The 27,775-nt window shown below is 55.5% G+C and overlaps 2 protein-coding genes across 2 annotated transcripts; one reads left to right on the top strand and one right to left on the bottom strand.

Moving 5' to 3' along the window:
• Positions 1-1,305: 1,305 nt before the first annotated feature.
• On the bottom strand, positions 1,306-8,358 carry LOC117032706 (translation initiation factor IF-2-like). Its single transcript, XM_033124306.1, has 2 exons — positions 8,206-8,358; positions 1,306-2,632 (listed from the first exon to the last, which is right to left on the bottom strand). Exons 1-2 carry the CDS (start codon positions 8,314-8,316, stop codon positions 1,808-1,810), a joined length of 936 nt encoding a protein of 311 aa, XP_032980197.1. The 5' UTR covers positions 8,317-8,358; the 3' UTR covers positions 1,306-1,807.
• Positions 7,160-18,908, top strand: SIX3 (SIX homeobox 3). The gene is made up of 3 exons (XM_033124305.1): positions 7,160-7,282; positions 14,897-15,710; positions 17,501-18,908. The coding sequence occupies exons 1-3, from the start codon at positions 7,228-7,230 to the stop codon at positions 17,691-17,693; spliced, it is 1,062 nt and encodes a 353-aa protein (XP_032980196.1). The 5' UTR covers positions 7,160-7,227; the 3' UTR covers positions 17,694-18,908.
• The last annotated feature ends 8,867 nt before the right edge of the window (positions 18,909-27,775 follow it).

Genomic DNA, 27,775 nt, shown 5'->3' with positions numbered 1-27,775 from the left:
TGACAAATATCCCCCAGTCTCTCCAGAAGCTTCTAGGCAAAAAGAATGTATAATTCCAAGGGAAAAAATATGTATATACTTTGCCCTTTTATTTTAATGACCAAACATTGTAATGCTAGCTAAATAGAAATTCTTGTCTGTTAATAGGTCCCTTTAGTTTGTAATAAATAAGAATGCTAATGACTAAAATTTGGTATTTGGTATGCATTAGCTTTTGTGAGCTTTTCTTTACAGTCCTCATTGACATGCAATATGGCAAGCTTCCTTTGAAACATATTTATAAAATAACTACAGTATAATTAAACCAACAAAGCCATCTTTTAAGTAAGCTTAATAGCTCAGGTTTTTTTTTCACCTCAGTAAAAATTTATTTTAAAAAGAAAAATAGTTATGCTTCAATCGCACTGTACATTTTATTCTGTGCATCTAATATTTCTTTTGCATCTACAATCTATGCATATCTAATTCTTTTTGACAACTATGATTATTAATAAAGTGCTCATGAAAGATATGCTTCATAGCTTCTTCAACAAGAATAATGTTTTTTTGTTAATGGAAATTGTAACATATCTTGACAGATACAATGTATAAGATATGCTTTTTTCTTAATTGTTAATATTGCTGTGCGGGATACACAAGGAGCAGATCAACAGATATGGCAGGTAATAATCAGAGTGGATGCTATTTTATACAGTGTAACTAAAAATATTTTAATGATATAAAAGCAATAGATAAATAAAAGCAATTATGTTTAATTTTGCTTTTTCGGTGTAAGAACAGTTTTTGGTGGTGGTTGCTGCTGTTGCGGGTGTGTTTAATAGAGAAGCAAGCTCGGAGCAGTGATCAGTACACAGGCGGCTCTGCCTTCTTGCAGCCAAAGGGTCCTGTAAGCCTCCCTTTCTCTACTCTCTAAGGCTTCAGCGTCCCAGCGGCGCAGGGCCCGGCTGTATGCTAATTTGCAATACACAGTGGCTCAAGTTCACCAAGTTTTCCTCAATTTTGCTCTCTCTTCTTCCCTCGGGGTTTAAGACCACGCGATTTTCCCAAAGGAAAAACCCAAAAGACAGCAGGCGCCGGACGGGAGGAACTGGAACAGGTTCTGGCTGATTCTCCACCTGCGGGACTCCTGCCCGCTCCGCTCTGCCCCACGCGCCTTGCTCCCTTCTCTGCGAAACTCTGTCTTCTCCTCCTGGGGGTTGCCAGGCCCCCCATCCGCTCCCCGCGCGGAGAACAAACACAGTTGACATCACTGTTACAATCTTTATTTAAAACAGTTTCCAAGGTTACAAATTACCGTGCCTTGTATGCAACAGGTTCCTCCGAAGCGGTATCATTACAGATTAACTGTAATGTGTAGGATTAGAATAAAAACATAAGGGATTAGGTAAAAGGGGGGACGCTCGAGAACTAACGCCCGAGTGCATCTCGACTGCGAGTCCGCCGGTGGGAACCCATAGACTCTCGGTGCCTGGGCGCCGCGCTCACCGAGCTGGACCCCGCTCCTCCGCTGCCGGCCCCGGAGCGGTCAGGGGCAGCGGCGCCGGCAGGGCTAGCGCGGCCGGAGGCTGTGGGGAGAGGATTCCTGGGCGCCAGGGACTAGGGACAGGACCCCCGGCGCGGGAAGGTGAAGGGCTAGGAGGCCGCAGAGGCGGAGTGCGCGGGCAGGCCTACGGCTCGGCTGCGGGACACGTTCCCACCGCCGTGCGAAGAGCCCGGGATGCGGCAAAGGGGACAGCCCTCCTGCACGGGGTCACCGGGTTTATCGGAGTTGCTGACACCGCTAATGTTCAAGCCTGATGGCCCCCCCTCACGGCGACCTCATCCAGTTCCACACCGCCGCCACCCTCCTGCAGGGCTGGGGCTGGGGCCCGGGGCCCGGGGCCCGCGGCCCGCGAGCAGTGGGGTGGGCGGTGGCGCAGGCCGCCCGGGCCCTTCGGAGCCCAGGACTTGGGCCTTCGCCGGCCGTACGCCCCGTTAGGCCACCACCCCTGCCCCCGGAACCCCAGAAAGGCTCCAGAGCTCCGTCTCCCCTCACTTCACTTCCGGCCGGGCCAGCGCTCCTGGGCCGGCCTCGGGCCACAGCCTCGCGCCGCGGACGCCGCTCCGAGGGCTGCTGGCGTGTCCCGGGGGCGCGCGCGAGGCTGAGAAAACAAACAGGGCCGGCGCGGAGGCTTGGAACGGGGGCTGGCTGGGGGCTGGAAGGAAGTGCGCAGTGTGGCCAGAGCGGTGAACAAAGCCCTCTCGGGAGCCCCGTCACCGCGCGGTGACCCCGGGCCCGCCCCACTGAGCCGCCGAGCCCCGGGGCCTGGCCTCGGAGCAGGCCGCGCCGCATCGCGGGCGCATACCAGGGCTCCGAGCCTCCGCTGCCGCCCGAGCCTGGGCTCTCCTTGGGCCTCGCAGGCCGAGCCCGCGGCCCGCCCCGAAGGCGCGACGGACAGCTCGGCCGGCAGTTAAGCCTCACGCTGCCACCAAAACCACAAGCGCGAGGTTGAGGAGGCGACTGCCTGCTGATGTCCGTCAGGAAACAGGGTGACTCCGGGACGCGCTGGAGCCACAACTCTGCCAGCAGCCCTGGAGAGGCGGAGCGGGCTCCCAAGTGGACGAAAGTGGGCGACCAACTTCGCCGCGACTCCTGCTTGGAAGAGAAGGGCCGGGCTGAGGAGGCGGCGGGAGGGGACTGTTGCAAACAGCTGTTCCTCATACATATTTCATTACACAATCAGATAATGCGTCCCACCACCTTCTCAATTATTCACAGATAAACATTTTCAAGACGTTTTGACATCTGTCTTAGTGCCTGCTATTAATTTAGTAATCACTGTAGTTAAAAATGTATGGGATTTTTGCCGTCGGAGCACCTCCTCTCGGGCGCGCGCGGGCCCACTGTTGGGCTGTGGCTGGAAGCCTGAGCCCTCCAGGGGTGAAGACACCTTTGGAGGTGACACGGCCTCTCCAGCGCATTGACACTGTTAATGGAAGGGATTAAAGGGGTATAAGAGGTATCTGGTTATTTTATTGTTAGTGATGGTTTTCTCCTCCCCCACCCGCATACTCCCCCTTTCCCGCCCCAGACCTGGACCGGACAACTACATTGTTCAGCCCTTTGCTGGGTGCAGCGGAAATGGTTAGCTTCTATCTAGACCGCGGGTTTCTGCTCAGGAAGACTCTCGTTGGCTCATTTTGGGCCGGAGAAGGGAAGTGGGGGAGAGAGAGAAGAAAACTCACGTAATCACTAAGAATTCCTCATCACACACACACACACACACACACACACACACACACACACACACAAAAAAAACCCCTAACAAATACAATGCGCCTCACTCAAGAAGTCACAAACCTCCAAGGTTTTGCCCTGAGCCATGTGGCTCTGACAGAGGTGACAAGGGCATTTAAGAAACACAGAGAAAAAAATCGCTCCATTATTGGGGTGATCACTTCATAAGTTACATAAGTGTCTAATCACTATGTTGTACATCTGAAACTAATATAATATTGTATGTCAACTAATTGAAAAATTTAAAAAATTAAAATTCGCTCCGGTGACTGTACCCTGGGCTTTTGGGACTATGAGAAAACGAACTGCTTTCTGCTTGAGTGATAAATATTGCAAGGAGCTTAGCTGTGTACATGCAGTTTTATAAATCAGACAAGCCTTTTGAAGAATTGTGTAGAATTGATAAGTAGAGTAAAAGCAAACGTCTCCAACTCTGAAATGCTGATTGTTATTAACGAAAAGGCTCCAAATAAACTACCCAAAGAGGGGAGAAATGCCCCCGAGGTAAAGGAGATTTTTGTGTCCTGAATCTCAGCTCTAAGGAATGGAAGTTATACTTCCGGTTTGGAAGTGATGGTCTCCTTATTCACTTTTCCCTTTCTGTTGCAGTCTCTTTGTGAGGTGTGTCAGCAGGTGGACTCTTATTAGGGAATAAAGAAAAACAAACCTGAGGAAAGAGAGAAGTCTTGGAAGAACCTGCCCTTTCAAGGAAGATTAATTGATTCTAAAGTGATTTTCACTCTTTATTGTTCAAAACAGCTACAACAAACTCTTGCTAAAATTTCCAGGAATTAAGTGTATCTTGGGGAGAAAAAAAGGACACAGTGTTTGCCCCCAAAAGAAAAGAAATGCTTCCCTACTCAGATCTTACACCCCCTCCGTTTCTAGGGCAACTACTATGCTTAAACATATCCCTTCTGCCTTGATTTCCAGATGGTTTGTCTCTTCTTCACAAGACAGACCTTGGAGGGTGGTCATCCGACTTGCTGGCCCAGAAAGTCCTCTTTCTTTCTTTTCTTTCTTTCTTCCTTCCTTCCTTCCTTTTTTTTTTTTTTTTTTCCTAAAAGACTCTTCCCAAACTTACCCTCTATTTTCAGAGAGAGAGAGAGTTAGGAAGTAAGGGAGATGAAGTGCAAGGGAGGACACCATTGTGTCCAGTGTGCCTGCCTCTTCTGCAGGAAAACCATGGTGGCTAGTATATGGAATGTTCACTGGACTGGAGAGGCAAACAGAGCTAAAATCACAAACAAGCCTGAACACTTCTTCCGGCATTTGGGGGAGAGCCACTCTGGGACTCCTTCGCAGCTCCCCAGCTTGGAGGGGAGTCAGTGAGATCTGCCTGGGACCTGAGAATAGGGGCTGTGAGAACTTCTCAATATCTCACACACAAACAAAAATGAGTTTAATAAACCAAATAATTCAGTTTGCTTTGGAGTGTTCTTTTGTAGACTATTTGCTCTAAAGGGGACTGGAATGGAAGTGAGGGCAGGAGAGTGTGGAGCTGAGCTAAGATTCTTTTCGACGACTAAATTTGGGATAAGAGGAGTGAGAGGGACAAAATAAGGGCCCTCCCGCTCCTGGTTAGAGCTGAACGTTCCCATTAGGATTTAGGAATCTCACAGTATTGAGTGGGTGCATCTATGCTCTCCACCCCATGCTGCTTCAGAACGCTATCTCCTAATAATAACAAATAACCCCTGTCAAAATGAATTTTTTCCTGGATTGCCCTCTTCTGGGCGTCTCCAACCCAAATGAGAGGAAGTTAAAAGGGTCAGCTTTGGGGTGGATGAGGTGCTCTATCTAATCTCTAGGGCTTGACCTGAAGTCTCTCACCCAGTCGGCTCAACAAAGTTGCCCTCTCAGGAACCAAGTCCTTCTAGCAGGAAGCCCCGTCCTGGAGGCCTGCTTCGTCGCTCGGCCCACTCGCCCTGTGTGTGGCTTCCTGTACATCTGCCGCTGTGTCTGGGGTCACTCCCGCGCGCGTCATGCGGCTTTTGTCTGTATCTGGACCACTGGCTATGCACCCGTGCATTCGAATAATTCCGTCTGTGGATACTTCCTTTTTCCTCAAATTCTGCTGTTAATGTTCTTCGAATTCTCCCATGTGTATTCGAGTACAATTGCATGTACGCTTCGTGTACAGTTAGGTGGTAGCTTAAGCCTGAGCTCGGTCGTGTGCTAGATACGTACCTCCTGAGTCTGCATTCCGGGGAGATGTGCAACTGCAGACTCGGAGTTTTAGGTGGGGTGCAAGGTTAACAAGGCTTCCCTACCCCAAAGCCCTCTAGACCTCCCTTACACTTTCATCTGCCCAGCTTCTTAACCTTCCAGGAGGAGGGAGACCCTGCTACCATCCTGCATCTTGCTCCCTTCCAGAAGAGTGCAAACAGCCTCTGGGACCTCTCAGAGTGGATTTTTGGCCCGGTCAGACCAGGCCAAATGGTGGAAGAGGGCGTCGCGAGGTCGCCTGGAGGTTCGCGACCGCACTACTCCCTCCCAGGCAACCAAACGGCAGCGTGCGCCCCCGGGAGCCTGGGGAAGGTGTAGGACCGTACTGAGGAGGTCGCGGTGCCTCCAGGCCAGTGACGTGCGTGTTTGCGGGCGAAACTCTGCTCAGATTCCGGTGAGCAGCGGTATTTGTAACTGGGAACTGGCCTGGGCCCGCCCCCCGGCCCCTCCTCCCGCCCCCGCCTCAGCGAGCGGAGAGCGGCGGGCTGCGGGAGTGCGCCTCCAGGTCACCCCCAAGCACCGTGGGGCCACACCATCCCTTAGAGCCTTTGGAGTGGCCTAGGGACCTGGAGCGAGAAAGAAGAGTACCAAGAATGGTGGCCACGGTCATCCTAGGTTTTACGCTGTATCCCTCCACCGGGAGCCGCCTTGCCGCCTTCTAGTCTCCCCAGCCGGTACCAGGGAAGGCCTCCGGTGCTGGGGCCTCCGGCGTGCGGGGTTGGGGGTGGGGTGTGCACGTGCTCGCTAGCGGCTGGAAACGGTTCTCAGAGGGATGGTGCCGAGACTTGTTTGCTCCTGGAATCCTGTAGGAGTGTTTTCTCGAAGCGTGAGAGAGAAAGATGCGGACTTGCGGCTAACTTCAGGTCAGTTTGTTCGTAAAAGGCCATTGTCAGTACGTGGGTGGGTCAGTCTGTCTCTCTTGCGCATTCGCACAAAGTGAGGCCACTTCTTTCCCACCTTCCGTGCGGCCTCCCAGGCCAAGCCAAAGAGCCAAGGCCCAGGGGCCCTGAGGCGTGGGAGCTGATGCCCTTAATGTCAAGCTAGAAAACACACGTGGGAAAGGGGCGCTCCAATGGCTACCCCACACTCCATGCAGGGCGAAGCCCCAACCTCAGCGCGTTGTACCCACACACCTGGCATCTCAGTGTCGCTCTGGCCGGGTATCCGGATTGGCTGCGGCGGGGGAAGGGCGTGGAGAGGGATGGTGAAGTTGGGTTGGTACAGGGTAGAGGAGGAGATGGAAAGACGGTCGGGGAGAAATAAGACTTGGTGGGGATGTGGGGTGGGGATGAAGTTGGGGCAGCCTCCAACCGGCTTTTGGCCCGCTTTGCGGAGGTGCGTCGGGCTGCGCAGTTACCACCAGCACCACCACCTCCTCCCCCACCCCACCCCACCCCGCACAGGAAAATAAAGCTAATGATGTAGTAATTTAGAAGGGCGTGCGGGCTGGGCGACCGGAGGGAAGGCGGATGGGGAACGCGCACCCCAAGAGCGAGGGCAAACAGCTGTAGAGGCGCTGCCCCAGGCTCAGGCTTCCGAACAAGTTAGCTAGACTGGGATCCACCAGGTATTTCGCAGGAAAGGGGGTGGGGTGGAGGTGGAGGGGGAGACTGAGAGAGAGGGGAAAGGAGTCTCACAAGAGGACAGCTAGAGGGAGGGAAAGAGAGAGAAGAGCGAGAGCGCGCGCCGCGCGGTTTAAAAGGCGACACTTACACTTCCTAATGAATATTTATCCGCTGTTGCTTCCTGCTCCTGGCTTCCCTTACCTTTCTGCAGGTAAGATCCTCCCTGCGCCCCAGCCCGGGGGGCCCTCCCAGCTCCCCCAGTCATTCTCGGGGCACCGGTGGCCTGGAGGAAACTCTCTTAGAGCCGGGGAGGGAGACGAAGGAGGGTGGCTCCACTCTGGCTTGGCTTGGGCGCGGGGGCTTGCGACCCGCCCTGCCAAGAGCCGCGTGCATGGGCTACTTGTGTTGGGGTGGGTATGAGTGCGTGCCTGTGTGTGTGTGTGTGTGTGTGTGTGTGTGTGTGTGTGAGAGAGAGAGAGAGAGAGAGAGAGAGAGAGAGAGAGAGAGAGAGAGAGAGAGAGCCCGCGAGCGAGCGCGCCTATTTCCTGCGCGCTCTGAGGACATTTTCCGACTTTTCACTCGGACGCCCAGGATTTCTTGCCTTTGCCTTTCTCTGTTTACCCCTCCTCCCACTTCTCGCCCCCTCCGTCTCTACCACCCTATCCCCACCCCCGGCGGCTGCAACGCGCTTCTGCAGGCTGTTGTACAGCTAGTGCGGGCTCCCCCGGCGGGATCCGGGTCTCTCATAAAAGAGCGGGTGATACTGGGTTTCCGCGATAACCCCCATACAAAAGCCGCCCGGCCAAAAAGTTCCCCGCCCCTTTTCCTGCAACCGACGCTCCCCCTCCCACACACACACACCCTAGAGTACCAGAGCCCACAACGGAGTTAAGGGTGATCACGACCCGGGGGTACTGGGTAGAGCTTCGCAGGGGCCGCCGGCCGGCGGTCCTGGGCAGGGACCAGGAACCCGAGGACACCCTGGGAGAGGGCGCCGCTCACCCCCGACCTCACCCCCCGCACTTCCTCCTCCCGCCTTTGCAGGCGCGAGGAGCACAGGGAATGCAAGGCAGCCAGGGAGAAAACTGGGAGGGGAGGGGCTGACGATATAACCCGAATTTTTAAATGACTTACCCGGCCACCTGTTGAGACTCCCTTTGGGGTCGGCCGGCTCCGGAGCTGTGCGAGGTGGACACACAAAACCAAAAGCCGAAGTTGGAAACAGAAAATTCTTTCTCTGGCCATGCGGGGTGTGGCGGGTCAGGCTCGCAGCTCTGCGCTAGGGTCAGGCGGCTGTAGAGCCAAAAGCAACTTTGCCAGGTCTCCCGTCACCCCAGTGCGCCCCTTATCCCACACCTCCTGGGCTCGGAGGCCGGAGGCTGGGAACCCGCGGACTCGGCGATCAGGGCCCAGCACAGGCAGTCCGGCTTAAGCCGGGGCAGGCTTTCTAAGACGTGCTCAGAAGTCAAGAGCAGCAGCGCCGCCGCCTCCGTGCGGCCTTTCAAGACGCGGTCGCTCCTTATTCTTGTGCCTCGGCCTCTCTGGTCGCCCCCGACAAAGCCCCCAGAGCCTGCCTGCTCCCTTCTCTCTAAATCCCCTTCGGGTCATTGCTCTACCAGCACCGGGCCGCGCGCTTCTCCTGCCAACCGTGTGGCTCTTAAAGAGCCGCATCCCGCCCCCCCCCGCGCCCTGCGCGCTCCCCCGACCCCCGCCTCCCGCCCTTCTCCTGTGGATCTAGCCCCCCACGCCGATGCCCCGGCCGTTGCCCGCGGACTCCTAGCCCCCTCCCCTCACCTCCTCCCCTGAGCAGTTGGAAGGCCTGGCTCTGGGGCCACAGAGCTGAGTTTTTACCTTCCGCCTCAGGTCCCCCTTCTCTCCAGCAGCATCCACCCCTTGCTTCCCCGCTCCTACCTTTGCCCCTTAGATTGGTCAAGGCTGGGACACCACCTTGCTCAACACAGAGATGAGCTCTAAAGATCATCAGTTTGGGCTTAAATATGGGGACGGGGGTGGGATGGTAAATGGGGTGGGGCATGCCAGTTGAACTGGGGGAAAGAGAAGAAGAGAAGACCAGATGGATTTAAAAGGCTCTGCTAACCCAGGGGCCTACCAGGCCTTTTGGCAGAGGGTGAGGGCTGGTTGGGTGCCACTCATTTCTAAAGGCGGCTGCCCTGGAATGGTGTCCCAAGGTTACCAACCTGGACAGCCTGCTGTGTATCTGAGGGGTTGTGGGCATATGGGGGTGCACCCATCTCCAGGAGGCCCAGAGCGTGGCCCTGAGAGCAACATGCTTCCTAAGCCCTGTGCACTAATCCCCCCAAAAGTAACCCTTAAAAACCCGAGTTGGGTGAACAAGGAGGGACCTTGAGAGACAACTGTTCTGGGAAAAGGGCATCAGAAGAGAGGCGGCAGAGGCAAGAAAGTCTACTTTTTCAGAGGACTGAAGCACAATTTCTAATAGGGTTCCTTAATCCCATTGATTTAAGGGGAAGTAGTGATGGCTTTGCCCCCCATCCTTCCTCCCAGAGTGACTGATGTTTCTCTTCCTCTCCCTCAGGCCTGTTTTAATCCTGGTCTCATCCTAGCATTCAGTTAGTCCTGTACAGGGTGGCCCTGCCTAGAAGTTTTCTCCAGGCCTCCTGAAGACTGGAAGCATGATTAAAGAGAGACCAGAGAGGTCATGGCTCTCGTAGGGGGTGGGCAGGGTGGCCGTGGTACCTTGCCTGCCCTGATGCCAACTGTCATAACATTTGACTGTGTTTGGGTCTGCGGATAGTGGGGACAATGACGCTTGAGGAGTTGAATGTGCCCACCCCTTCTCAAATCCAAGCCCTAGCATGTTAGTTCTGGCTGTCAGAAGGGGATCCCTGCAAAGAAGTAGGTAGCCCGGGCGCAGTGGAGACCAAAGGAACTTGGGGAGGAGGGAAGATGGAAAGCTGACCCTCCCTTGGGCGTCTGCCCTCTGCCACCCTAATATTAGGTCAGATGTGTCTTTAAGGAACTGGGGTGACTAACTGATTTGAAATTGGCCTTCTTGGGATAGGTTTGACCGTGCCCTTCTTGGGCTACAACCTGAGGCCACAACCCAGTCCCCAATCCGTAAGGCTCCCATCCTCCATGTCTCCCACCTCTCTCGGCTGGGCGGGGTTTGTGCCCACAGCCCTTGGCCTGGCGGTGAGAAGTGCGGTGGCCCAAGACAGAGCCAAACTCCTCTTGTTTGAGGATGTGGGGGGCGGAGGAGCCTTCAGGAGGCGGTGGGACTCATTAGGCAGAGCGGGGTGCCGGGAGGTGCGCGCCGCCAGCCCCCGGAGGCCGCCTTTGAGTCGTTGGGGCGGCTTCATTAAGCGGCGCTAACAAGGCATACAAATGCCGGGCCCAGCAGCTTTCTTGCAGTGGCGATGCCTTAGCAGGGCGCCAGGCTAATGAGGGTCACTCAAAGGGGCTGATCAAATATTCAAATTTCCCCGCACGCCGGGAACTTTTATGTGCGGAGAAAGTTGAGGCAACTGAGCTGTGTTTACTGTCCCAGGCGACAATTGCTTGGAGCGCGGGTCCCCCGAGGCTAAGGCGCGTGGGAGGGGGAGCAGTTGTTGTTGTTGTTGTTGTTTTTCATTCAAAGGAAAGTAATCGGGGTCCTTGAAGAGCTTCGCGGCCTCCCCGCCTGCGTGCTGCGCTCCCCTGCGCCCTCCTCGGCTGCCCGCTCCTAGCGCCTCAGTTTGTAGCTTGCGGGGAAGCCCAGACCTCTGGTCACTGGGCCGGCCCCCGCCTCGCGCCGTCCTGGGGGCCGGAAGGGGCGTTGCCCCTCGGGACAAAGTAGCCTCACCGAGCTGAGCAAGGCCGAGCGGTGCAGCTGCCCTAGCCCTCGGGTCCTCCCCTCTGGGAGGTTTGCAGATTTCTTGGCTTTCCTGGTAACACCAAACAAGGAGAGAGTGGGAGTCTCTCAGGCTCCCCTCCTGATGGAGTCTTGAATGCTGGAGTTAATACTGACATTTGTAAATAAATGGCCAGTAGGTCCTAGTCGAGAAAGACACTCTCCAGCCCAAACGCCTTTTCTCCTCGCACCACCTGTACGCTGTCCTTCAGGTCATCTGGGCCAGGATATAGCAGGGATGATGGTGACAATTTTGTGACCTCGGCCTATACTTGCGCCAAGTCCCAGATCTCGGAGTGTGAGCAGTGAGAGGGTATGGGAGAGCTAAGGCCCGCGGGCTGACGTACCCATTCGATCTCCCCGCTTTGAGAGACCCAGGGTGCAGGCGCCCCCTACGCCACCCCCTTCAGCGGTGCCCCAGGTTCATCACCCCGCAGTCGTACTGCCCAACGCCGCGGGGGCCCAAAGCAAGGGGAAGGCGGCCTAGGGCCCGGACTCCGAGAGAACCTTATGCTTCTAACCGCCGCCCCCCCCCCCAGCGCCTGTGAATTTGGGAGGGGAAGCTCTGCTGCTTCACAGCGGTCCTCCCCACCCCAGCCCCCCGCTCTGCACAGGGATCTGCACACCTAGACCAAGACCCTGCCGAGCCTGCGGTCCCAGCTTCGCTAGGAGCCGGACCAACTATCCCCGCCGAGGACCCGCCGCCCCGCCTCCCTCCTTAGCTCTCGGGACTCTGAACTTACGGGCTCCGGGTGGCGGGTGTGGTGCGTCCGACCGGAGCAGAGAGGCGTTGGTGGCAACTGGACAGCGAGGTGGGCTCCGTGGGCGGCGCGGAGGGGGCTTTACGGGGAGGCTCTGACAGCCTGGGCTGCCCTGCCGCCCGGCTACGCCCGGCGCTGTCCCAGCGCACAAAGCTGCGTGCTCTGCCGCCGCCCTCCGCCCTGCTTTGCACTCCTGAAGCCGCTGCCGCCACCGGAGCAGGCTTGGTGCGGCGGGTCGGCAGGAATCCCAGCCGAGGCTGGGGAAAGGGTGTTGCCGAGCTGAGTCTCAGCCCCACTTGCCTCAATTCTCCCTGAGTGACGATGGTTTTCGATTTCGGCGCTTTCGGCAGAGCCCGCGGCACCTGCCCAGCCTCCCTCCGGGGCCAGCGGCGCAGCGGCGGGGAGAGACCGTGTCTCCCCCACCCGGAGGCGGGTGTTGCGGGGACGGGGAGGGGATTGGGTGGGTACACCCGCCCGCCCGGCGCCTGGGTCCTCGGCTCCAGGGGATGCAGTTTCGGGGTCACGAGCTGCTTTCAAAAAGTTGAACACAATATTCGGAAACCCACCCGTAGGAATTCTCCCCCCACACGCGGCACAATACCCACTCCCCTCCCCTTTTTCATTCCTTCCTCCCCCGCTTCCTCCTCCTGCCCCTTCCTCCTCCCACCCCTCAGCCTATAATCCTTCCCCTACGAGAGAAAGGGATCGGGAAGAAAAGATGAAGTGTCTGTTTTTGTGTCCCAACCTCAAGGCTCTTTCTGGGCGCAATGAACGACCGCCAGAGCTTCGAAGCTGAGCGGGAAAGGATGCACTGGCCGGGAGGAAGATATATGGAGGGGAGAAGTCACCCCAAGTAGGGCTTGGCCGGTCTTCCTTGTGAGCGAATATTTTCCGGCCTCCGTCAGCGGGTTTAGGACCGGTGATCCTCGGCTGCCTAGGGCTGAGTGGGCCGGTATCTGCCCCCTCGTCCAGCCCAGAGCCTCCAGCCCCCTGCGGAACCCCCAATACAGCTTTCGCTTTCCCAGCCTGGAGGCCTGGCGCTGCGGGGGTCAAGGCCTAAGGAGCGCCGAGCTCGGGGGTTAGGGTCTCAGCCACTCGCAGCCCCGGTCACGTTAGGTTTCACATTTAAAATTCCTTCTCCATCTCTCTTTCTCTCCTGCCTCACTGAGATCTCCAAAGCGGTGTGGACTCGGAGCCTCGCCCCCAGATCTGCATCGGAATGCAGAAAAGATCTTTAAAAAAAAAAGTTTTGAATTCCTCAATGATTTTTCTTCTGGAAAGGCAGCTTAGGATAATTATTTCAGCTTTATTGAGGGCAGATTAGTTGAAGTCTGGACGCTGAGTTTCAATACACGTTGTACACGGGCCGACAATGTGGGCATTGTTGGCTACTGTGTGTGAACTCATTCAAAATATATACTTTCTAACACCAAACCGAGTCCTGTCTAAATATACACTGCTCAGGAGAAAGACGTCTCTGACCTCGACAAATCTGCGTAAATCACACTCCCATAGTTACAGAAGCCTCACAAAGGGAGGCCCCGCTCAAGATGCTGATTACATCTTCTTAAAAGCGACATACCTTAGAATAAATACTCATTCACGGCCTGCGGCCTGCAGTGGCCAGAGAGGGGGACAGCTATCTCCATTCTGTGGGCCTCTTGGGGTCTGTTTTGGGCTTTCCTTAGAGAAATTAGACTTTTATTATTTTTTCTTTACAATGTGAACAAGCAAGCAATTTGCAGGCCTATATGCTTCTTTGGGGCAGCCTCCAAAGTTTGAGTGCCCTTCTGGGGCTGGTAGGCAGGCCCAGTGCTCCTGGGCGCGGGGGTACTGGGCTTGGCGTGGGGGCAGAGGGTTCCCAGGCTTCTCAGCTCCTAGGAGAAGCAGCTGAAGACTGGGGAGAAACAAAGAGGCAGGTTGCTTTTTAAGATGGAAAGAAGTGTTCTGTTATTTCTACTGCTGTTTTGAAATGCAGGGCAATATGGCAAATCAAGTTTCCTTGACTGGGGCCAGAGTAAAGAGAAGCTGGATCCAGTGCAGAGAAAGTTGGGGTAAATGTGGCCGATGATGGGGAAGGGGGAGGCCAGAGCGGCTTCCTATCCCCTGGGTCCTGGGCTCCGGCTCCCAGCACCCGATGCCCCCCGAAATCGGAGATCCCCGGGCACAGCAACCTGCCAGACCGGGGTCGGCTGGCGGTGGGCCCCATGATCTCATCTCTTCTTTCTTCCTCGCCACTATTAGTGCTCACATAGGCAGAAAGAGGCTGCCCGACGTGCACACCATGTGCAAACCGTGCCCTTTTGGCTGGCCCTCGGCCTGTCTTTGCGGGCTGGCCCTTGGCCTTCATGCAGAATGTGTAGTCTCTCACCTCCCAACAAAATCACCTCCCAACAAAATCCCCCTTTTAATTGCTCATCCCATTCAACAACTCTATGCCCATAGCTCTTTGAATTTCTGGATCAACTTCTTTGAGGAAGAGGAAAGAAGGGAACTCAAAGACAGCGAAAAAAGGAGAGAGAGAGAGAGAGAGAGAGAGAGAGAGAGAGAGAGAGAGAGAGAGAGAGGCAAGATTAAGAGTTGCAAAGATTTTTTAAAATTCTCTTTCTCCTTCTCCCTCTTTCCCTCCTCTCCTTCTCCCCCTCCCTCCCCCCCCCCTCTGGCTAAGTGGTAAAACCGTCCTTACGTTCTCGGTATTGATTGGCAGGGCTGACAGTGATTGGCAGCGGTTGCCGTGGCAACGCCACAACGACATGCCGCAGACCAATAGAAAAGCGAAACAAAATGTTTCAATGCTGCACTCACTGTGGATTTAGGGGAGATATTATGAGGCTGTTGTCATTAGGGCGATTGCTGTGGAATCGCTGAATCTTGACTCGGCGGTGGTTGGCTCTCGCTCTGCTCTCTCTCCCTCTCCCTCTCTCTGTCTCGGGTTCGCTCTCTGCGCGCGCGCACCGGGCCGCTCTCCTTCCTCCCTCTCTATGTGGCTGCGCGGGTGTGTGTGTGTGTGGATGTGTGTAGGGTGTGGGTGTCCCTTACGCCCTTCCTCCTACCCCTCCTCCTCCTCCTCCTGCTCCCCCCTCCTTTCCTTCTCCTCCTCCCCCCTCTCCTCTCCCTCCTCCTGGTCCTCATCGCCCCTCTCCTCCTCTTCCTCCCCTCTCTCTTCCTCTCCCTGAATTTTCTCTCCTCTCAGGTCAGTCCATGGTATTCCGCTCCCCCCTAGACCTCTATTCCTCCCACTTCTTGTTGCCAAACTTCGCCGATTCTCACCACCGCTCCCTACTTCTGGCAAGTAGCAGCGGCGGGACCGGTGCGGGAGGCGGCGGCGGCGCGGGCGGCAGCGGCGGCGGCAACTGTGCGGGAGGCGGCGGTGCTGGCGGAGCAGGCGGCGGCGGCAGCGGCGGCGGCTCCAGGGCCCCCCCGGAAGAGTTGTCCATGTTCCAGCTGCCCACCCTCAACTTCTCGCCGGAGCAGGTGGCCAGCGTCTGTGAGACGCTGGAGGAGACGGGCGACATCGAGCGGCTGGGCCGCTTCCTCTGGTCGCTGCCCGTGGCCCCCGGGGCGTGCGAGGCCATCAACAAGCACGAGTCGATCCTGCGCGCGCGCGCTGTGGTCGCCTTCCACACGGGCAACTTCCGTGACCTCTACCACATCCTGGAGAACCACAAGTTCACCAAGGAGTCTCACGGCAAGCTGCAGGCCATGTGGCTCGAGGCGCACTACCAGGAGGCCGAGAAGCTGCGCGGCCGCCCACTTGGCCCGGTGGACAAGTACCGCGTGCGCAAGAAGTTCCCGCTGCCGCGCACCATATGGGACGGCGAGCAGAAGACGCATTGCTTCAAGGAGCGGACTCGGAGTCTGCTGCGGGAGTGGTACCTGCAGGACCCCTACCCCAATCCCAGCAAGAAACGCGAACTGGCGCAGGCCACCGGCCTTACTCCCACACAAGTAGGCAACTGGTTTAAGAACCGGAGGCAGCGCGACCGTGCCGCGGCAGCCAAGAACAGGTCAGTGATAGGGCCCGCGGCCTGGCTACCGTCTCCGGAACCCGGGAGGGGGAGAGGGGTTGAAATGCGGGCGGGTGGGGCAGGGTGCCAACGGCTGCTGAGCGTGCGAGAAGCCTCGACCCCCTGGCCAGTTGGACAAAGTTTCCTCTTGCCCAGACGTGCGGAAGAGGGGCGCGTGCTGTGGTTTTACTGATTGCTTTGCTGGAGAGGGGCTGTTGTCAGGGTGGAGAGTGTGCATGTGTGGTCCTGAGTGCCCACGGTCCTTGGTTCCGGCCCCGGGAGCCTTAGCCCTGCACTGCAGCTACACCCAAGCACGGCTCCTCAGCCTGGCGGTCCTCAGGAGCCTACTGACAGGGAAGGAAGGAAAGAACGCTCCTTGCCATCTGGTTCTTATTTCCATGCATTGCACAAACCCGAGGAGGAATCTACAAATGTCAGGGAGAGGAAACCGAACCTGGGCCCCCGCCACAAAGGGAAAAGGCAGATGGCCTCATGCAGCCAGCCTCCTTCCCATAGCATGGCAAGTTGTATGACCTGGAGCAGGAGAGCCAGGCTGGGAGTGGAGAGGTCATGCGCGCGCTACCCCTCCTGCCCCAGCCAAGAAACATCTCCTTGGCCCACTAAATTGTGAAGTGAGCAGGAGCAGTTTCTATATCTCGCAAATTGGCCACAGAATCACAAAGTTGTACCGGGGTTGACCCGTCAGCTGAGCTGGGCCTGGGGCAAGTAGGGAGAAAATAACTGGAGGGAAAGATGGGGAAAGGGGAAAGGATCAGGGATGGAAGAGGGAAGTGAAGAAGTTGGGTGAAAGCCTTGATAAGGACCCTGTGTCCCTACGCAGTCTGGATAGGCGCTAGGCCTGGTGTAAGTACACTGGGAGCAGGGCCCCTGCTGCTGACAGCTTGGGGGACTGGGGGCTGGGTGTGAGTTGCTGGGGTGAGTGAGTGAGTGTGTTTGGGTTTAGGTGGCCCACGCCTGAGCCTTCAGCCCTCTCACCCGCCTATGGAGCCAACTTTTCGCCTGACAGGGGGAGATCCCAGGGCCAGGGGAAGGCCTCCTTGTGGGGAGGAATCAGGGACACAGGTTCAGGCAGCCGCTGCTTGACCCGGGAAAGGGGGAGCCGGAGACTGCTCTGCGCTCCCCTCCTGCCTTCTCCTTTCCCTCTTTCTCTCTCCCTCGTCTTTCCCCACTTTTCTGCTCCCAGCTTCTGCATTTTCTCTTACCCCGGTCCTGCGCTCTGCGCAGGGATCCTGAGAGCAAAGCCAGCCGGCCCTACCCCGGAGAGGCGGCGGGTGAGCAGCCCGCAGCTCCGGGAGTGTGTTTGGGGGACCTGGGGGAGGAGGCACTGAGGCGACGGAGCCGCTCCTAGCGCAGCTGGCTCAGTCTGAAGAGTCCCAGGGACCCGGGAGGAAGAAACACCCTGTCTTCCCCTCCCCGACTTCTGCTCCTTCGAGGCTCTGCATCTTTCCCTGCGTGTGCCCAGGGGCCGGCCCGGATCTGGGAAGCCTTTGGAAGCTCGAGGGAGTCCTGGGGAAGGGACACGAGAGCCAAGTTCCGTGCTGGGGAGGCTCTGCGGCGCTCAAGGAGCAGCCGGGTTCTTTTTAAGGGGAATGAACGCCGAGAGCGGAGTCGGGGGCGGTGGCAAAGGGCGCGCGGAGTGGGGGAAGCTGGGGAGCACCGAGGGCGGCAGGCCCCGCGCTCCTGGCGGCGCGGGCTCCGGTAGGCGGCTTGGCAGAGCCTGGTGGCGCAGCCGCTGTGTCAGGGCAGGCGCCGCTCTCTGTCTCCCGCAGGCTCCAGCACCAGGCCATCGGACCGAGCGGCATGCGCTCGCTGGCCGAGCCCGGCTGCCCCACGCACGGCTCGGCAGAGTCGCCGTCCACGGCGGCCAGCCCTACCACCAGTGTGTCCAGCCTGACGGAGCGCGCGGACACCGGCACCTCCATCCTCTCGGTAACCTCCAGCGACTCGGAATGTGATGTATGATGCCCAAGGCCGCCCTCCTCCCCCTCCTCATTCGCGTCCTCCTCCTTGCCCTCTCTTCCTCCTCTTCCTCCTCCATCCCCAAAACAAACCGAAATCAGGATGCACAATCACACACACACAAGTACACACACACTCCCACCCCAGCCAAAAATATATAAAATCCAAGAAAAATAAATTGAACGCAAACCATCAATAACCCCCGACTACCATCTACCATCATCACCACCCCAAAGGACCGCGACGCCAACAGACAGTCACAAATGCTGATGTTTCGGGCAGAAACATAAAAGAGGTGACAGTTGTATACTTTCTAGGACAAGCACGGCTTCTCCTTTCGGTTCCCACGGACCCGGCACCCCACCTGCATGACGATTTATTTGTATCTGGGAAAATATTCTCTCTAGTTTAAAACGATTTAAAAAAGAGTCGACTACACAAAAACCAAGCACCACTACGATGACAAGACAACAAAAGCAAAACAGACAAAAAGAAAAAAATAAAACCGCCATCTCTGTTCGGAATTTGTTTAAAAAAGAAAAAGAAAAAGAAAAGAACTTCTGGAGAGGGAAATAGCAAATGTTTCTCGCCTTTTGTTGCTCTCTCTCTTTCTTCCTCTCTCTCTCTCTCTCTTTCTTTCTCTGTTTTTAAGTCCAAGTATTGGTCAAACAAGATGCAATCTTCTGTTTTTTGTTCAGCAGACAATCATTTTCTTCGTAAGCACCTTTTTCTCTCCACTCTGTCACTGCCTGTGTGGGTACTGGTTATAAATGTGGAAAAAGAATAGTTATGACTGTAACAGATTTTTATTTTTATTTCAAAATTTTATATGAATTATGTATATCTTAATGATTGGTCATTTTCCCAGTTTGTAATATATGTGTAGAAATTGCCTGTATATGATATTGCTTTTTCTCCTCCCTTTCTTGCTTTCTCTCTCCTTCCTTCTTCCTCCTTTCCGCTCACCTGTCTCTTTCCTTTTTGGGGTTCCCCTCCCACTCGGTGTTCCTGGCGCTGACTTGGCAGTCAAGGTGTGCTTGGAGGGCAGGGTTAGGAAGAGGGACCCCGTCGATAGCGAAAGCGGAGGGTGAGACCGTAGTATTCTTATGCAAAAGCTATTTCAAGTATTTCTTAGCTGCTTTGGAGATATCTCTCACTCCCCGTAGGGCGCTTTTACTGTTATCTTAACTGCGTGTTTATCTATATGTAAAAACTTTCTAAAGCAAATACAGTATTCTCCATTTTCTTATCTGTCCCCGAGACTGGTGTTTTTGTCCGCCCCTGAGCCGAAGCCCTGGGGTGCAGTGATCCGGCCTTCCTTCCACTCCAGCTACGCAGCCAGAGCTGGGGCAGAATTTTAAGGCTGGGTCTGAGCTTTTTTCCTGGAGGAGGGTGGGGGGAAATGGGAACAGGCCCGTCAGAAAAGAACCAAAGCCAAAACCTGACAGAAAAGGCAAAGAGAGTGCAGAAGGAGGGGGCCAGTTTCTTCAGCGGGAGCTGCCAGGCCACCATCCCCAGGAATTGTAGCCTGCCGCGGCCCTTGTAGGTCACTGGGGAGTGTTTGGCGTCTTTCGTTGTTGTCGCCATTTTTTTTTAAGGGGAAACATACAAAGTCGCCAAATCCAAGCATCCAACCAGAGCGGAGCTGACAGGTTTTGTCTACTTTTTTGGGGGGTGGGAGTTAACTGTAGCCAGAGCATGGAGGAGGGTAGAGAGAGCAAGGTAGGAGTAGTTTAAGAAGTTTACGGCCTGGAATCAGAATGAACCCCCTTCTCACCAACCATGTGCGCTTCCGTGTGACTGGATGACTTGCCTTATGGGTCTCCACCTATATCTCTGACATTTCTTCCCGACTTTTGGGATCTACTGGAGTCCCTCGAGTTCTTAAGATATTTCAGAGTCGATTTACACTTCAAACTGAAAACCAAAAAAATCACCTCCTTTTGCTAACCAGGTTCCTGCTGGCCTCAGGCCTCCCGGCCCCGAGCAGGGCCCCCACAGTTTCCTGTGATGGCATAGCTGGTGGCACCTCTCCTGCTCTGGGCCAGGCTGGCCTGCACCCAAGGAAGAGCCAAAGAGGTAATTTCAGAAAACTTGCCTTCCCTTGAAAGTCCAACTTCCAAAGCGAGGAGGATTAGGGGAGAAACGTGCCTGGAATTTTGCACTGTTTCCAAACTAATTTTGACTTCCGATTTTCTTTTGTCCCCATCCCTGGCAGCATCTTGGGGTTTATGCAGGCGGGCTGGACAAAGGTGGCCATGCCCAAAGGGGACCTGGGCGCACAAGTGGGGCCTTTCGTGCCCAGGGCGTGTGCTTGCCTGGAGCAGAAGGTTCCCTCATGCGCCCGTGCTTAGAACCAGGGCATCCAGACAACCTTGAGAGCTTCCAAGTTCTGTGGACTGGCACACAGTGTCAGAATCTTTGCATGTGTTTACTGCTCTGGAAAACGTTTCTCATGATGACACATTTCAGGCCATGGTGACCCAAGTGGTAGGAATTTGGGGTTCTACACAGATTGAGCCTCTGTTCTGGTGTACAGAATGTTATCCCTAGATGAGGGGATTTGTCCCCTAACTTTGTTTTTTAAACGGCTTGTCACATACTTGACCCAGAGCTTGGGCCTGAAACCCAAAGAAGTGGCTGCCTACAACAGTGTGAAGAGTCTGGATTGACCCTACCCTATTGCCTAACAGAATTTATGGCTGGAGAGTGATTCCTGGAAGGGTCTTCACTAGTGACACTAGAAAGCAGATGCCTTCTTGTCTGGGGACATGGGACAAACCTGTGAGTTAAAATCCTTCTCTCAACATCCCCAAAGCTGCCTGCCTGAAGGAAGATAGAGAAAGCAAGTTGGGGCATCCAGCACCTATTCCTCTTTCTTCACTGCAAAAAGGAGGCTATCAGAATCCACAGCAGTCTTCCGCTTTGGAGGCCTAGGCCCTGCGGGTGTCACCCACCTGCTCTTTGTCTGTCTCGCTAGCTGTCGTCTATCACTCTCTGTCATCTCCTATGTGACAACCCAGGTCTGTACAAACACCAGTACTTTACTCTGCACTTTCTGACCTTACCTACAGATTCCCGGCGGGAGAGGCATGAGCACTTGTTGTGAGTGGTGTAGATCTGTGCACTTCCAAATGCTGGGCTTCCACCATGCAATCGAGGTCTGCATATAAAGTGATGTGTGTGTGTGATGTTTGCTATAAATGTGCGCACAGTGTATCAGTGTGTGCCCAGTATGTGTTTTCATGTATGTAGCCTATAGTGTAGGTATTTGTGTGCGGCTTGGGCTGCACTAAGTATATACATATATACTGTATATGTATATGTATATATATGTATATATATGTATAAGTGTATATATGTATATACTTAGTTCTGCGAGGAGTGGCTCCAGTATACCTATAGGATGCTGTGAGTGCAGTGCCTTTCTGTGCAGTGGATAGGTGTCTAGATTCTGGTGTGGACATGTGTGGGTTGCCTTGTTTTAGTCAACCCACAGATACGACTGCCAAGGCGCCCAGCCCTAAGTGACCTTCCTCTCCCTTTAAGGAATGGGGAGTCACCGTGGGTATTCTTTGACTGGAGTGCTCAGGGAAGTTGGGCTCTGTGGCTTTGCCAGTCACCCCTTTACCCTGACACACTGCAGATATCATGTTGGATTTGGTCCCTGCCCCTTTAACATCAGAGTGAGGGAAAAGAGGCCCCTTTCTGACTAGATCTCTCCTTTTATCCACTGCCTGCCCATTCTTCTTTCTGGGTCCCACAAAGCCATGGCCAAGGCAGTCAATGTCCCAGCGGCTGTGGGGCAGAGCTCGAGGTCAAGGCCTGGCTGAAGCCCTGCTGGCGGAAAAGCCATCTCAGCCACTGTGCACCGCCCCTGCTGCCTGGGAATGTTTCTGATTGTGCCTTGGGGCTGGGGGATGTATGCAATGATGTGTGCTCTCGAGTGGGCCTTGTTCGGCTGGATAAGAAGGCCTCAGCGTTAACCATCCATCGTCCCCTCTGTCTGGCCTGTGCCAGAGTGTTGGCACACACTACCCTGTGCCAGCGCGCGTCCACCTGGCGCCTCAGCCAGCACATTGGGCCTGGGAGTCTCCCCTGTGTGCACAGGCCTCTGTGTACCTGGGCTGCTTACTCTAGTGTATAAGGGGCTGGAAGAATAACAGCCAATTTGGGGATATTCTGTTCATTCGTACCTCCCTCAAAGAAAAACAATAACAATCCGGGATTTGCACCGGAAACCTGAACCGGCAGATGTGAAACTGGGAAAATCTGTATCAAAGTCATTGAGCCCTAGAAGCTGCCTGCCGGAAGGAAGATAGGCCAATCTACCCCTTCCCACTTGCTCACCTCTTTCTCCTCACCCCTCACCCCCACACCTAGGGTCCTTAGCCCCAACCTACCTCCTCTTCTTGCTCTCCTCCAATCATGCAGAATCGACTGCCAGCGCAGTTGATTATCCCCATGAGACGTATAGCTGATTAAAATGAAGTGACCTGGAAGCTGCCACAGCGCGGGGTGGGGGTGCTGATCAATAGTGGGATTGGAGGCCTAGGAGCCTGGCCAGTCCGGGCTGACTGGGGTTGGAGACAGTGGGACCAGCCAGTGATGCCTAGGACTTGGACGTGAAGAGGAGTCCAGTGAGGTACTGGGAGGGCCAGTTCCAGGCTTCTGGCTGGCCAAGTGGGGCTGGGACACGAACCCTGGTGTGGGATGTGGTGGCGGAGTGGCTCCCTCAGCTTCTTCTGAAAAACAGACTGGGTCAGCCAGGCACACTCTAGACTGAGCCCGTCGCTGGAGTCCCTGGAGGTTGCAGCCTAGTCCCAGGCCTGTGGCACACTAGGCTCACTTGGCCTCCTGGAACATTGGACATCCCAAGTCTCTTCTTGCTCTCGCCATCCTTCTCTGCCTCTGTGGCCTTCTCAGTCCCACCTAGAACACTGGCTGCCACCTCAGGGGACTTTCCTGGGCCTTCCCCAATTCCCTCCACTCCCAAGTGCTGGGGCTGAGACACACAGCTCGCCAGGATGCAGTCCCCCACGTCCTAGCACTCAAGCCTGCTCATCTGCACCCCCCCTTGTCCTTCCGGCCCCAGCTGAGTTGAGCCTCCTCTGCCCCAGTGCAAGGGCCCCCGTGGTTGTCTGGCCCGAGGGAGGGCAGGAGGGAGTGAGGGAGGAGGGGAGCTAGCCAGGCTCCGATTTCTCCGGTCAGCTGAACACAACTTTCCATTCGAGTGTATTCATGCAGCGGCTGATTGAGCTCTGCTGTGTCGGGCAGGCGGGGCTCTGCAGGAGCAGGCAGGCGGAGCCAGGCGGGCAGAGGCTACACCACACACACACACACACACACACACACACAATTATCTACACAAATACACCGCTTGACATGTTATGCACACATCTCACACCAAGCTATTTCATCATACACCTAGTATAGCCCTTTCCCTTATTGCCCACCTGTCCCCAGAGCAGTTTCCTAACACCCATAGACCCGCTTTCCCTACACAATGTAGGGTCTACCTTTCTGGTTACCTCTTTACAAATTCTACATCGGTCCTTAGACACAAACATAAGAATCCTCCAACCTCCTTCTCCCCTGCAGGCGTACTCTCCAGGGCACACACCCTCCAAACCGCACCGATGCATGTACACACACACATGCCCAATCTCACAGTCACACCCTCCTACAGAGCTATCCAGAGCTATCCACACCACAAAAGAAACACACGTCTGCATAAAACAGCTTTAGTACCAATAAGCATGAAGTGCACAGCCTGTTACATACAGGACAGTGGGCTGGATTTCGCCAAAAGTTCACATACAAGAAAGGGAGTGGATGAACAGTAAATACAGTCAGAGAACACAGCTACTATACAACCCACCAGAACAAGAACAGAGGACATGCAGAGGAAATCTTCAGACATGCAACATACATGAGTCAACCCAAAGCCATAGTAGAAATGTCACCCAGGGGTACTTTAACCCTTAAAACTCATAGCCTGAATCTAGGCACAGAGAGGCCATCCATTTGCCCAACCTCACCCACTCCCAGCACACACACACACACACACACCACACACAGCCTCCCCAGTAGCACTGGCTCACTACCCCTCTGGTACAGAGCAGAAACACATATCCACTCCTAGCAGTATCTCCCCACTTTACAAGTGAGTCTATGACTCTCACCGATTTACACACACACTCTTCTGAAAAGGAATGGGCCATAACCTACAGAAATCTAACCCTTCAGACACTGAGGACTTTACAGAATGTGCTGGCAAGATAGGAAATTACAGATAAAGTCATATATACAAGTATATAATCTCCTCAGGCTGCTCAAGTGGGTTGGGAGGAGAGCCTCTCTGTGGGAAGATGGAGATTGCTGTTGGACGGGACTGCCACGGTCCAGAAAGGCACAGGCTGTTCTCCTCCCCTTGGAAAACTTGGGACTTGAGGCCAGGGCTGAGTCCGAACCCTGGGGGTTAAGGCAGGATAGTGTGTGCGGTCCAGGAACCTAAACAAAAGGTCTGAGGGGCTCAGGCAAGGCCCAGAGGTGAGGGGGAGCCCCCTGTGTGTGGGAGGTAATCCCCTAGGGCAGGGGTCTGGGACTATGCCCACTAGGCTCTGTGGGTGTGCGCTCCCCTCGTCCCCGCTCCGCCTCGGGGCCCTCGCGGCGCTCCCTGGCGCTGGGCCTTTGTCCCTGCTTCCCTGGCTGGAACTCCGTCTTCCTTTCTTCAGGCCGCTGGGAGGCGCTGTGGCTGCACCCCCGCCGCTCCCCGCCTGATGTGCTCCTCCTCCAGCCGCGCCTCCTTTCCCCGGCGCCGGGTACCCGCGGTGCTGGGACGCCCCAGGCGACGGCCGGTGCTGTGTCTGGGGGCGACCTGGAGCGACCTGTCGACCTTTCCAGGCCGACAGTGACTTCAGTTTGTTGGATTTTGAGATGAGTATTTCCCATTATAACTAATTTGCGACCAGTATTAAACAAAAATTCTTAGCAGGGCCCCTTAATGACTAGCCGGGTGCACCTCTGGCTCTGCAGCTCCGGGCGGGGGCCACCGCTTCCTGCCTGCCTTCTACCATCTCGTCCCGAACACTTGGGCGCAGCCAGCCGGTCCGGACCGGGAGTAAGGACAGACTGACAGACACCTGGACACATGCGGGCGTGCGGAATTCAGGCCACCACTGCCTTTTCCTGACTTGAGATGAAAGCTGCTCTGATTACACCGGAAGGGGAAACTGAAGCTGAGAGGGCCATGGCTTGGCCACTGTCATACAGCCAGCCTCTATCTTTACCTCTCCCCCCAAACACACACCTGCGTATCTGGTGTTCTGGTGTTCCCTTCCAGTTTTCCTCACTCCTGTGCTCCAGGTAGCCGAGTACATACTTTCCTAAGACCCTTCTTTGTGCGCAAAAGATGAAGCAAATGTGAGAGAAGGGCAGGGCGCGGAGCGGCCGGTCCCAGGCTTTGCCGGTCTGGGCCACCTCCTCTCACGCTCCTTGGACCTTGCAGGGATGTAGCCCCAACCAAAACGTGCCTCCTACAGGGGCAGGACGTAAGAGAAGCGCTACATCCAACTTTAGTCCAGAAATCAGAACCGAGGGGGTGAGAGAAGCACAGTAAAGCCTGGCCCTTAAGGTCCTCAGAGTCCAGTGGACAGTCGAGGTCATCACTGAAAAACAAACAAACGAGGTGGAGTTGTATAGAGAGGGTTTTGGGGAGTGGCAACTCCGAGATGAATTACAGCTTTGGGGGTGGGAACAGGAAAGCCTTCTTAGAAGCGATGGCTTTGACGGGAAAGATGAAATGGACTGCTGGAGGAGATTCCAGGCAGCAACCGCAGGAGCAAAGGCATGGAGGAGGTTCCGGTTCCAGAGCAGGGCAGTGCAGTGTGGCTGGCGCCTGGGTGAGTGAGGAAGCTGATAACGGAGTCTGAGAGAAGGGGGTGTGGGGGCCAGCTACACGGTCAGACATGTTGTGTGGCCTTGATTCCATGGGCGCTAAGGAGCTAAATAAGGCTTTACGGAGAGTGTAGTCGTCATACCCAGAGCTCTGCTTCAGGACTTTAGGTGGAGGGAGTGAGGCTATAGACAGGGAGCCTATTCCAATGGGCGATGAGAAGGTCAGAGGGCCTGAGCTAAGGCAGCAGCACACGTCAAAGACATGACCAAAGACATGACCGAGCAGGAATGAGGAAGGACTTGAGGACCAGCTGGAGACCTATGGGCTCTCTGATGACCTGATTTCAGTGTTTGTCCCCTTTCCGTGGGTCTGTGACTTGGTCCCAGATCTCACCCTCTGACCCCAGTTTCTCCACAAGCATCATACCCATTAGCCTCTCATAAGGCTCACACGTTCTCCTCAGAGGATTCTGTCCGTGGGTGCCGCGAGTGGATCACTGTTGCACCTTATTTAGAAACCCATCCCCTACCCAGGACGGCAGTACCGCATGGCCAGGTCTCCTCCCATGCCCACCGCTTTCTGCTTTAGTTCCACCTCGCAGTAACACCCTCCCAGAGGGGCTAGGGTGAGGGAGGATGCTGAAAGCTTGAGCCGCAGGCCTGAAGCATGGCGGGTCCTCAAGGACTAGCTTGATTGAACTGAGGACACCAGAACACTAGGTGAATGGGAGTGTGGTCCTCATGAAAGGTCTCCGAGGGTCAGAGATGGAGCAGGGGACCCAGGACACGCATGCCTGGAGAGTCTTCGTCCGAGTGCGACAGGCTCTCCGCAACTTCGGTGCGCGCAGCCTCCTGCTAACGGGTTTTCGCGCGTCCTCGGGGTATCCAAACAGTCCAGAGCGGGAATCTGCCGTTTGAGCTTTTAGGACATTAGAGAAGACTTGCCGGGCTGAAACAGCGCCCCCACGCGGAGATATGTCAGCTTCAGAGCCGTCTGGCAACTTGGCGATCTTGTTATTGGACGAACGAGGGTTTAGAGACCCAGAGAAACCGAGTGAGTCCAAGTCACCTCAAATTTCCTGGAGATCCTTCCATTGCACCTCGCGGCCTCTCATGTCTGCTCCTCGCGAGCCTGGAGGGTACGCGTGACCTGGGCGAGTCTGTGCGAGTAGGCGTCTGCGTGCGTGGCCTTTGGGTGACTCTACGCCCTCACGTGTCTACTGTGTGTGTGTGTGTGGGGGGGGGTGACAGGTATCAGGGAGCAGGACCCAAAAGCCTCCGTTTCCAGACTTGCTCTCAGGTTCTGGCTTGTGCTGTGAGTAGGATCGTAAGGAGGTTTGACCGGAAGGATGAAGGCAGACCACAGCTCTGTTCCCACAGAAGAATCCAGGACGTGACCCCGCAAGTGGAGCGAGCCGGAAGGCAGGAGAATGAATCCATTTCCTTGGGATTGGGAGGGTGAGGGCATCTAGACTCCTTAAATTTTCGAGAAATTTCCAGACACAAGTTTAGGAGCTTTTATGAGCTGGACACCCAAGGAAGAGTCCTCTTCCGCCTCCGGGGACCCCGAGAGCTAGGCCAGAACTCTCAGACCTGGACCCCGCAGGGACGCGGCGGGATGCCCTCCTATTTTGGCTGTGTGCGCCCAGGCGAGAAGCAGGACCTAGTCCGCAGTGGCCGGCAGCTCCGGGCCATTGGCGGGTTTTTGCTGCCACCTCGCGGCGGCGGTGCGCAGCGCCCCGGCATTTTGCGGCGTGCTGCTGAGGGCCTTTACGGGAGGCTTTTCCTTTTCCGCTGGGTTTTTCCCAGCACCTCTTCCCCCAGGATAGCCTCCTCTTACTCTTAAAGGTGTCTGCGATGGACCAAGCCCTAACTTATGTCAAAGTCCACAGTTTTGTGTCTGTAGGACCCTCTACCCTGGCCTGTGGTATTTGGGTTCATCTTTCTAACTTCTTCCTCTCGCTTTTACTATTTGATCCTGTAGCTGCCCACCTGGAGTTACATAATGTGTCTCATGCTAAGGCTTCTATTTCGCTGCAAGATTAACCTCCTTTCCAGATGCCCCCGGGTCCCGTAAAGATGGAGCCTGGGGTTCTGCTTCCAAGATGATTGTCTGAATGGAGGGAAGCCACACGGATTGAGAACCCACTTAACCCCCCCCCCCCCCCCCCCCCCCCCCCCCCCCG

The sequence above is a fragment of the Rhinolophus ferrumequinum genome, chromosome 13 (genome assembly GCF_004115265.2).
Source record: "Rhinolophus ferrumequinum isolate MPI-CBG mRhiFer1 chromosome 13, mRhiFer1_v1.p, whole genome shotgun sequence".
In the NCBI taxonomy this organism is placed as follows: domain Eukaryota; kingdom Metazoa; phylum Chordata; class Mammalia; order Chiroptera; family Rhinolophidae; genus Rhinolophus; species Rhinolophus ferrumequinum.
The sequence above is the reverse complement of the archived record's forward strand: the minus strand, read 5'-3'. Positions and strand labels throughout refer to the sequence as shown.

Excerpts from the sequence above, each read along its gene's own strand:
- SIX3 (XM_033124305.1), top strand. The coding sequence starts at position 7,228 with ATGAATATTTATCCGCTGTTGCTTCCTGCTCCTGGCTTCCCTTACCTT. Across the intron at positions 7,283-14,896 it reads CTTCCCTTACCTTTCTGCAG|GTCAGTCCATGGTATTCCGC; the intron begins GTAAGATCCTCC and ends CTCTCCTCTCAG. Across the intron at positions 15,711-17,500 it reads GCCGCGGCAGCCAAGAACAG|GCTCCAGCACCAGGCCATCG; the intron begins GTCAGTGATAGG and ends TGTCTCCCGCAG.
- LOC117032706 (XM_033124306.1), bottom strand. The coding sequence starts at position 8,316 with ATGGCCAGAGAAAGAATTTTCTGTTTCCAACTTCGGCTTTTGGTTTTG. Across the intron at positions 2,633-8,205 it reads GAGTCTCAACAGGTGGCCGG|GAGTCGCGGCGAAGTTGGTC; the intron begins GTAAGTCATTTA and ends TCTTCCAAGCAG.